The sequence below is a fragment of the Homarus americanus genome, unplaced genomic scaffold, assembly GCF_018991925.1.
Source record: "Homarus americanus isolate GMGI-L3 unplaced genomic scaffold, GMGI_Hamer_2.0 scaffold24057, whole genome shotgun sequence".
Classification (NCBI taxonomy): Eukaryota; Metazoa; Arthropoda; class Malacostraca; order Decapoda; family Nephropidae; genus Homarus; species Homarus americanus.
This window is the reverse complement of record NW_024746050.1, coordinates 290749-301640: the sequence shown is the minus strand read 5'-3', so window position 1 is coordinate 301640 and position 10892 is coordinate 290749. Positions and strand designations below refer to the sequence as shown.

General features: G+C 37.2%; 1 protein-coding gene across 1 annotated transcript; it reads left to right on the top strand.

Annotated features, from left to right (window-relative positions):
* The first annotated feature begins 2616 nt into the window (after positions 1-2616).
* Positions 2617-10485, top strand: LOC121878883 (estradiol 17-beta-dehydrogenase 8-like). The gene is made up of 6 exons (XM_042385312.1): positions 2617-2777; positions 4664-4780; positions 7459-7652; positions 8585-8766; positions 9724-9851; positions 10236-10485. Exons 1-6 carry the CDS (start codon positions 2747-2749, stop codon positions 10325-10327), a joined length of 744 nt encoding a protein of 247 aa, XP_042241246.1. The 5' UTR covers positions 2617-2746; the 3' UTR covers positions 10328-10485.
* The last annotated feature ends 407 nt before the right edge of the window (positions 10486-10892 follow it).

The window sequence follows — 10892 nt, the reverse complement described above, 5'->3', positions numbered from 1 at the left end:
ATATATATATATATATATATATATATATATATATATATATATATGTGTGTGTATATATACTTCAAGATACAGATAGCTCTTCTCCCACAAAATCAATCCATTAATATATTTTCTTCTCAGAAACAAATATTTTGTTTCAGTAAAGATGTGCATTAAGAACAATATAAAGTAGCGCATAAAACTCAAATGAATTATAACCGCTGTGGTCCTCTGTCTGTCTGCGTCATGACTCACTGATCCAGGGTGTCTACTGAACCGAGATAATGGTTGTGTTGTAGTGGATTCCTCCCCTACAAACGCTGTTTGTCGCTGAGAAGCCGACCCCGCGACTTCTCCAGTGTATGCCTCGTGGTCTAGGTCAACCAGCGCCGCCATACATCACGGAGGTCAACTACTAAGCCACGCCTACCCCCCGCTATTTAAGACCTGACCTCGCGGTGCCCTCCCTCTTCTTCTAGCTGCAGCCGCAGCAAGCTACACCACCTCCTCCGCCTGCCTGGCGGCCCTCGCTCCCGCCGGCGAGCATGGCGACCCACAAGCTGTCCTCCTCTGAGCATCCTCACCAACCAGCTCTCTCTACATCACGCTTGTAACCATGCTGCCTTCCCAGCACCAAGCTGCATTGTACATCCAATACAACACGTATACAGGGAGCACATTGTGAGTTTCCTTTCTCCATCCCATCCTGAGTGAACCCATACCCCACAGTGTTAATAACGGGTGTCGAGGGTCAGTCTTGTTCGCTTGGTTTCGGGAACCTAACCTTCACTCGTGAGACGCCATATAATATTTTACACTGACTATTTGATTCACCCGAGAGGTGACCCTGTACACAGATGGTTAAGAAAAATTAATTCATAGAATCTGAATCCGGAGTAATTAAGTAAAATAATTAATTTAAAATACGGTGAGAACTGGGGAGACCGTAGCCCCCATTCCAAGGAATATACAATGAGGATATGTAACTCCTGAAGAATAGTAATGCCAATTTTCGTCCTGCTTTCATTATATCTTGGTACTCTTAGAATATTAATTTCACTTCTATTTTTTCGAAGAGGAACGCAATTTTGTGAAATAGGAACTATTGATAAATGCTAAAACAGGGTTTCATAAGAATATCGCAAGAACAAATCGTGTAGTTAAAACTTTAGTATATTTTCAAACGAAATAATATACTGTGGGGTTATGAGATATTTCTCCTCCATCCTGTGTGAGTGCGAGTCTCCGGGGGTCATCATTTGTGGGGTACGAGATGTTTGGTTCACACTCATGATGGGATGGAGAAAGGAAACTCACAATGTGCTCTCTGTACACATATTGTATTGGATGTACAATGCAGCTTGGTGCTGGGAAGTGGCAGCGTGGTTACAAGCGTTGAGTAGAGAGAGCTAGTTGGTGAGGATGCTCAGAGGAGGACCAGCTTGTGGGTCGCCATGGTTGCTGACTCGCTGGCGGGAGCGAGGGCCGCCAGGCAGGAGCAGAGAGGGTGTTGCTTGCTGGTGGCTGTAGGTAGAAAGAGAGAGTTAGGTCACCACGAGGTGAGGTCTTATATAGCGGAGGTAGGCGTGGCTTAATAGTTGACCTCCGTCATGTAAGGTGGCGCTGGTTGACCTAGACCACGAGGCATACACTGGGGAATTCGAGGGGTCGGCTACTCAGTGACAAGCGTTTGTAGGGGATGAATCCACTACAATACCATTAACACTCAAGGACTTGCAACAGGGGCGGATCCCCTTTTCCTCAGAAAATCCTCATACTTTTTCTTTACTGATGGATAGTACTCGGGCGTTTTTGTGTAGTAAAAAGTAAATACTATTGACATCAGATATCTCCTAATATCAAGTGCACTTGGCTTCAAAATGGCCATGATATTGGACAGATTTAAAACAAAAAATCTGGAGGGATTACAGCCCCCCCCACCCACCCACCCAAAAAAGATGGGTGGGCTCGCTGTTCCCCCACCCACAACTTCTTGGACCCCCTTATCTTTGATAGTCCTGGATCCGCCCCTTTACCTTACGGGAATAATTTACAGGTTTAAAATTGGACGTCAAAGTGAATAACTATACATTGTGTTGCGCTGAAATAAGAATCGAATAAAAATATCAATTAAAATAACAATCATAGTCACGTTTATATGTCTTTACTGAAAATGCAAATAAATATTTTTCATGTTCACCGCCTCATCGGTTGTTAGTCGGTGAACGGCCAGGCACGTCTCTGTTACACTGTGTTGGCAAGGACTGGACATGTACTGGGTCCTGCACCAGTGTTGGCCAAGTCTGGGGCTCTGTATGAGGCCACACTGGGCCGTACCGTCACAACACTGGCAGGTTGTTCCAAGAGTTTACAACACTTAAAAAAGAAATGCCGGGACATTTTTCTGAATTTATAGCTTCAACTTTTGGTTGAGATCCCATTTTTTACATTAGTATTTATAATAAAACTAATTGTCATTTATGCTCCAAGGGTATTATACTTTTAATACTGTACCAAAGAATAAACTGCTAAACATTAAAATGAAGCTCAGTAAACAGTTAGAGTTTATCCTTATATAGACGTTTTCTTTGGAAGGTTGGTTGTGCTGCCATCAGGCGGCGTCACTGTCTGTGTGTGTGGCAATCATTTAAAATAATCTTATTAATGTACTGTACTGTATAACATAGTTAATATACCATGATTGTACAGTATACTCCAGTGTTGTATTGTCAGTCAATCTGCTGGACTGATAACGTTATACAGTACAATGTTTGCTGGGAGAATCGCACTGGTTACAGGTACAGTATTGTGGTGTAATGTACTGTATTGTATAGTTCTTGGGTATTGTACACATACTAACTAACACTGATCATCAATATAGCCAGTAGAGGATATAAATCAAGGCTGTACCATCACAGTTTGGTTGTCACACCGGCCACAAATAAGAACAATACAGTTTATTACCTAACATTCCCTATAAATTATTTGTTTTATTGACACTGTATCACTAGTCCAGTCCCTTGAGGTTGACAATACTGTACAGCAGAATTTAACAACTGAAAAAAGAATAATAGAAATAATATATTATAGGTAATAGTTTTCTGGAGGTAATAGTTTTCATTGTAATGTATGTAATTTGTCACCTGCAAATTCCTTGGTACATGCTGAACTACTGTATGTTGTATTTTAATTATGTACACTCGCATGAGGATTTAATGAAGAAACACCTATTCTCATGTGTAACTGTCAGTAAGATGTGGTTTAGTGGTGTTCCTAGACTAATGATGCGGTTGATGAGGAAAAATGTGAAATGGCAAGAGTTTTCAGGTTAATTTAAACAACAAAACGTATACTGTACCTGTATGTTACCTGTATCAATATATTGTACACATCTGATGAAGATTACGAACCACATAAGGTCATCCTAATGCTGAATGGGAGAGTTAGGTGAGATTAGATTAGGTTAGGTTAAGTTAAGTTAAATTTGGATAGGTTAAGTTAGTAATCAGGTTAGGTTAAGTTAAATTAGTCATTAGGTTAAGTTAGTAATCAGGTTAGGTTAAGTTAGTTATTAGGTTAAGTTAAATTAGTCGTTAGGTTAAGTTAGTAATCAGGTTAGGTTAAGTTAGTTATTAGGTTAAGTTAAATTAGTCGTTAGGTTAAAATTAAGTTAGTAATCAGGTTAGGTTAAGTTAGTTATTAGGTTAAGTTAAATTAGTCGTTAGGTTAAAATTAAGTTAGTCATCAGGTTAGGTTAAGTTAGTCATCAGGTTAGGTTAAGTTAGTCATCAGGTTAGGTTAAGTTAGTCATCAGGTTAGGTTAAGTTAGTCATCAGGTTAGGTTAAGTTAGTCATCAGGTTAGGTTAAGTTAGTCATCAGGTTAGGTTAAGTTAGTCATCAGGTTAGGTTAAGTTAGTCATCAGGTTAGGTTACGTTTCATCAGGTAAAGTCATGAGATCCTATTATACTGTATTGGAATCATTTTCAATATTTTTTTTTTTTTTATTTACTGAGCTTCAACAAGTGAGGCCTTAAAGCATACATACAGTGTATCATAATTACCTTCATTCAGTACAGCAGTGAATGGCTGTATAGTTGAGAACATTATAGATGATTACTGGTGATGTTCGGTGGTTCATTCTGTGCAACAACAACCACCAAAAATGTATCATGTCCTTAATTTTTTTTTTCTTATTTAACTTTAAAAACTCTCGGAATCAAAAATATATTTACACAATTTGGGTGACTTGTGCTACTGTGTTGTGGTGACTCACTCATACTCTCCAAAGGTTTTCTTATCACTGGCTGGTAGCTGATACTGCAGTAATTAATGTCCTGTTAGTGTAATAGTCAAAAGATTTGGTTGAACACTTATAATTTTTTTTGTTTGATGGGATATTGACCATAATTAAATCTATATTAAGTTCAGCAGTTGTGTCAAAACTTAAATCGGGAAACTGAATTAATTTATTGATGGTCGCACACGATGCCATAAAATAAGATCATAAGGTATGGTGAGGTTTGATTAATGTACAACTGTTTTACTTATAAATTAATTCTTCTTTTTTATAGATCTCTCGACAAGTTTTCATTGTGGAGGCGGGGGAGTAACCTGATAGAATACAGAAATGGTATTGACTGAGTAACGATTGTTTAAGTTAAAGTAATGGTTGATTATTTCAGGTGGAGGAGGTGGAATAGGTCGAGCCGTGTGTCGCATATTGGCCAGAGATGGAGCGCGAGTTGTGGCCACTGATATTAATTCTAAGTCTGTTGAAGAGACCGTCAGTATGCTTGTCAGTAAGTGATGTACTGTACTGTATTGGTGTTATGTTCATCATATTCTTGAAATGTTGCACAAGATGTAGTTAGTCTATAGGAGAGGGAAGGAATTTTTTTATTAAATGTACACTCGCTCCATGAAGTATCTTTTTGGAGGTGGTCTGATGAAGTTCAATATGAACACCTCGACCCCTGTTGCCTCGGTAGGGTTGTCAAGACCCTTCGTCCATTGTGTCATGTATATTGTCACACAAAATTTCAAATATACTTTAGGAAGCGAGTGTACCTACTGTTTATTATTCAAAAATTTAGTACTGTACCAGGCAGTATTGGGTTACTTTATTATTGTGGGGTACATGGGTTAATATATTACATGGGTTAATACTGTACAAGGGTTAATACATTACATGGGTTAATACTGTACAAGGGTTAATACATTACATGGGTTAATATATTACATGGGTTAATACTGTACAAGGGTTAATACATTACATGGGTTAATACTGTACAAGGGTTAATACATTACATGGGTTAATACATTACATGGGTTAATACTGTACAAGGGTTAATACTGTACAAGGGTTAATATATTACATGGGTTAATACTATACAAGGGTTAATACTGTACAAGGGTTAATACTGTACAAGGGTTAATACATTACATGGGTCAATACATTACATGGGTTAATACTGTACAAGGGTTAATACATTACAAGGGTTAATACTATACAAGGGTTAATACTGTACAAGGGTTAATACTATACAAGGGTTAATCTGGTAGTGTTTATGGTGTATACACTATAGTCTCATACCACACTACACCTCATCTCCTCCCAGTCATTATGTAACATTACTCACTCATGTTGCAGGAATCAGTCCCTGGTCACCTATGCTTGTTCAGGGCCCTACTGGACATAGGTAGCTGATGGTTTTGTCATTTTTCCTTGGGTGAATTGCCTTGCTATTATCTATTGTTGCATACGTGCATTGTTTTGGTTCATTGGAAGCTGTATGCTGTACCTCGACACTCTATGTACTGTGCACCATATACTGTACCTGCATTGTCAATACTGTACATATGCTGAACTGCATACCGTCCCTGCTGAGTCTACTGTATGGTGTTCATGGCAAGCCAGTTGTAAACTTTTATGATGATTTTGCTAAATAGGTACATATTATTATTATTATTATTATTATTACTGCTGTATTATGCTCACACATTATCCTTGTATCATCACAGTTCAGGCTTATTTTGTACAATTTATTCTTTTATTGTTGTTTTGTAATACAGTAATATTTGTTTTAAGTGATGGCTTTTGTGCTTGTCGTAGGTGTGAGATGAGTAGCTTTGTGTCAGTCAAACAAAACAGGTTGTCATGGGAACTTCTAGTGTTGTAATACAATACTGTACAGTCATTCCTGATGTACAGTACAGTACAGTACTTATGCCCAAAAACCGAAAAAACATTTAAACGAAAGTCAAATTTTTAATAGCTTTTTTATTTATTTCTATGAGCATAAACATTTGCTGTAACAAATAACCATTACATTTTCATATTTTTTTTTCTTTAAACAATGTGAACTTTAGCTGTCACAGGTCGACATGGCCATGGAGAATACACAGAGATACATAAACCTGTAGTACGCTCTACTGTACAGTATAATGGTCATCATTTTCAGTGCACCGGTGTTTATTCTTTACCGACATTTTCCCTTCCCAGAACATAACCCTCAGTTAGCATAATAATTAGTGACCATTCTACCATTCAATAGCTGTACATTTCTTCAGGAATGCAACCCCCTTATATCTGGGGATGCCTGCACAGTACAGTACATTACAGTACATTACAGTACAGTATTTCTGTCTTTAGATTGGTCATGATATATTTTGGGGGATTGTTATTACAGTATTATATTAAATATTAATGTACAAATGTTTATTACTTCCACCTCTTATCAGATTATTAACCATTCAGACAGTCTGTCTCTTCTTTGTTATGATCTTCACTGTGCAGTGTTACTACTGTGCTGCACTGTACTGTACTGTACTATACTTTACTGTACTATACTGTACTATACTATACTGTACTGTACTGTTCTGTTCTGTTCTGTACAAGGGGAAGCTGAAATTCTCGTAGAAAACTTACCGTGTCTTGTAAAGTCATACTGGATAATACCATTCTCACATCTGACCTGGAATAGGGATTGAACCTGGAACACATTAGTGCAAGTTTTATTGATGAATTATTTGTACAGTACAGTAGACCTTCGGTATTCACAGCTTCTGGATTCAGAAATTTAATTTATTCTTATTTTAGTACCGTAAATGTATACTAACATCCAATTTGCAACCCCCAATTTCTTGGTAATTGTGGATTTCCATGGGGTTGAAATCCATGAATCTTGGGGGCCAGAAGTGTTATCTAGAAACCTGAAAAATATCATAAATCATGAACTAAAATTTAAAATAACAATACGTTGAGGGTAAAACACATTTGCTTCCCATATTCCTTTACATTTTTGGTTGACTGTTAAGGATTTATTTAATTTTAATGTACAGGTATTCATGTTCTTTCTGATATTTCTTCAGTTCTTCCGATTGTAATTTCTAACATAACACTAGTGTTAGTCATGTGAATTTATGTGAAAGTTACCAAATACAATTACCAGTACTGTACAGTGTTTAAATGTTTCAGATCCTGGTGAGCACGTGGCCCTCTCCATGAACGTTACTGACAAAGCCTCGGTAGAATCAGTAGTCAAGGCAACCATTGATAAGCTACAGGCACCTCCTAGTCTTGTAGCTAATATTGCTGGCATCACACAAGACAACTTCCTGCTTAAGATGGAGGAGCGATCATTCATGGATGTTCTAGATGTGAATGTTAAGGTACTAACATACAGTGACCCCTCGGTTAACGAACTCAATCCGTTTCAGAAGGTCGTTCGTTAACCGAAAAGTTCGTTAACCGAAACCGTTGTTTCAATGGGTTTTTGGGTAATTGGTTCCAGCTCACCGAAAATTGCCTAAATTCAACAAAAATGGTAGAAAAGTTCACTTACTTTGAGGTGTGTATGTAGAAGGCTCCTGGATGATGCTGGGAATTAGAATGGGAGTGGAGGAGAAGGAAGAAGAGAAGGCATTGGGGTGGAAGAGAAGTCACCCCATGGCACCATTTCACCCATAAAATTTTAGTTCTCTTGGTGTATTTCAAGATTATTTTCTTTAAATCAACACTGCACTGCATTATATATTGTCAATATGTAAAATATATTTCAAAATGACCAATAATTTGCTTGGAAACAGAAAAAAAGCATTTAGTTGAAGAGAGTCTCAAGCAAGATGTCACCTCCAGTGAAAACAGAGAGAGACTAACTCCTGTTTGCTGTGTTAAGAGGCTGGATGCCGCACATTAAACTAGTCACTTTACCTTCAATTATGTTCAATAATTGTTAAAATGACTAAAAAATTGAATATTAAACTTTTAAAATTATTGAATAGTATAAACTTCTTGATATTTACTAAAATAGTAAGGAATTTAAGCCCTAGAACCGATTAATGTATTGGCGGACTGATACTAAAGCTGGTTGCCCGGTCAGTGCAAGCGAAAACATGTTGAGGTCACTGTACATTGGTGGTTCTAATTTACGGAATGTGTCTCAATTCTCCATTTGTAGTTGTCATTAATTGTGATTATTTATGTGATTGTGTAAATAAGTCTGCATTATTTTATGGAATTTGGCCACAAAAGATGATTATTTAAATTCCTCTAAATGTTTTTGTAATTTAATTCAGTGATAATTATGACTGATATTTTGCAGGGAACATTTCTGGTGACACAAGTGGTAACATCAGCTCTTGTAGAACATGGCATAACTTCAGGTTCTATTGTAAACTTATCCAGCATCATGGGCAAGACAGGAAATATAGGCCAGTGTAATTATGGTGCAAGCAAGGCAGCAGTGCAAGGCTTAACAAAATCTTCAGCACTAGAGTTAGCCAGGTGATGTATGGTTACATCTCTTCATTAGACCGCTGTACACTATAACAACTACAGTATTAAATTTTGTCTTGTTTATTTATGTATTATATTGTGTTATTGTCTACCTCTCTTATTTCACCTGATAATTAAACACCCAAACACTAACTTAGCCAAACCTAACCAAACCAATCTTAATCTAACCTATTTAATATTATGGTATTTAATGATTAAGTGAAGTAAGATGGAGTTCCTAATCTTCTTGAGATCATCATATCACTGTTTTACCACCACACTCCACACCTGCCCGGGCTGTGTCATTATACTTACAGATTGAAGGTTTTGTTGTCATGGTTTTTTACATCCAGCAAAACCTGACATTAAAGTAAATAAATGTCAAGAATTGGCAAGATTCTTGTTTGACATTTGTGACATTGAAGCACAAAGTATTACATCTACAACTACTGTATGGCTGTGAGAGTTTTTTATACTGCTCAGAGTTGCACTTATTAGGAAGATCCACTGTATACTTTATGGTTCTAGGGCGATTCATCACCAGTCCAGTATAAACTTAACCTAAATTAACCATGGTCTCACTGTCTCCAAAATAAAGACATCAGTACAGTACTGTATATAATTTTGATAAATATAATACGATCCTCAATAGACTGGTGAGGAATTGTACCGTGGCTTAATGTCCGCCGACCATACTTTATACATTTCTTTTTAGTAACCAGAGGTGTTGGCTAAAGTAAAACCTTATTGTGTTGTCTTTCACCCATTAGTTATTTAAGAACTTTAGACCATTGTTTAGTGCTCACTCACTCGCTATATATTTCAAATTTATCACTTTAAAGATACTTGTAGCAACAGCTTATATGATAAATATACATTACTGTATTGTTTTACTATTTTATTTCCTTTCGCAATACAGGTACAGTACTGTAGTAGTTATGATAGTACCGTTATGTTCTCCCTCAGGGTGGGCGTGAGGGTGAACTGTGTGCTTCCTGGATTCACACAAACCCCAATGGTAGAAACTGTACCGGAGAAAGTCCAGAAGAAGGTGTTGAAGCTTACTCCCCTCAACAGATTTGCACAACCTGAAGGTAAGGCTCGGACAAGGCAAGAGATGCTTGTTTGTGAAGTACAGTCCTGTGTGTTATTTGGAGAGTGTTGGATAAATTCAGATATTTTCTTCAGACTCACTGATTCTACTTTGTCAAAGTATATTGAATAATCCAAAAATATTAGCTTAGTGAGTTAGTCAGGGTTGAGTTTATTGACAGATCAAAGATGGAGGTTTTAAGTGGTTTAATTATTTAGGAAGGTTCTGCTTGTGGCCACCTAGTAAGTTATTGAGGCAATTATGCATCAGAGATATACTGTAATACTATACAGTTTTATCATATATAAATTTGTACCTGTTCTCCATATATTGAAGGAGTTTGCTTGGAAATTGGTTTAATATGACTTTTTCTCTTCTCTATCAGAAATAGCTGAAGTGGTGGCATTCTTACTGTCTGACAAGAGTAGCTTCATGACGGGCTCCTGTGTCGAGGTGACCGGTGGACTTGGCATGTGATTATTAAAGCAAGAGGAACTTGATTATCACACAAATATTTTTTAACCTGTTGAACTGAATTTGATACTGATTTCTTATAACCTTTGTAATATGTTTTTATTAATGATATATATATTATATTTAAAGTATTTAAAGAAGGAATAAAAATATATATGGAGTTTTAGTCTTTTGTTATGACCTTTACTGTGTGGTACATCTTGTTCTTCAAGTCCTCCCCCCAACAATACTAAAGCTTGTTTTAGGTTTTACTACAGTATCACATCTTATCTCTGTCACAGTTATCAGCTTACATAAATCCCAGGTGATAATATCCAGACGGGGTGACAGTACTCTAGATGGGAAAGCACTTCACTTTTGAAGATCGTTACGCGAGACGGACGGTCTAGATATCTGAACGACCTTCTTATAAGACCCAATAATTTATTTGCCTGATTTACCTTCTTCTCGCAATGGCCTGAGAACTTCAGCTCATTGTCAATATACACACCTAGGTCCTTCTCACATTCAGTCTCAAATAGCGCAGTTTCTTCATCCCGCTGGGACATATGATACGCCTCCTTACCGT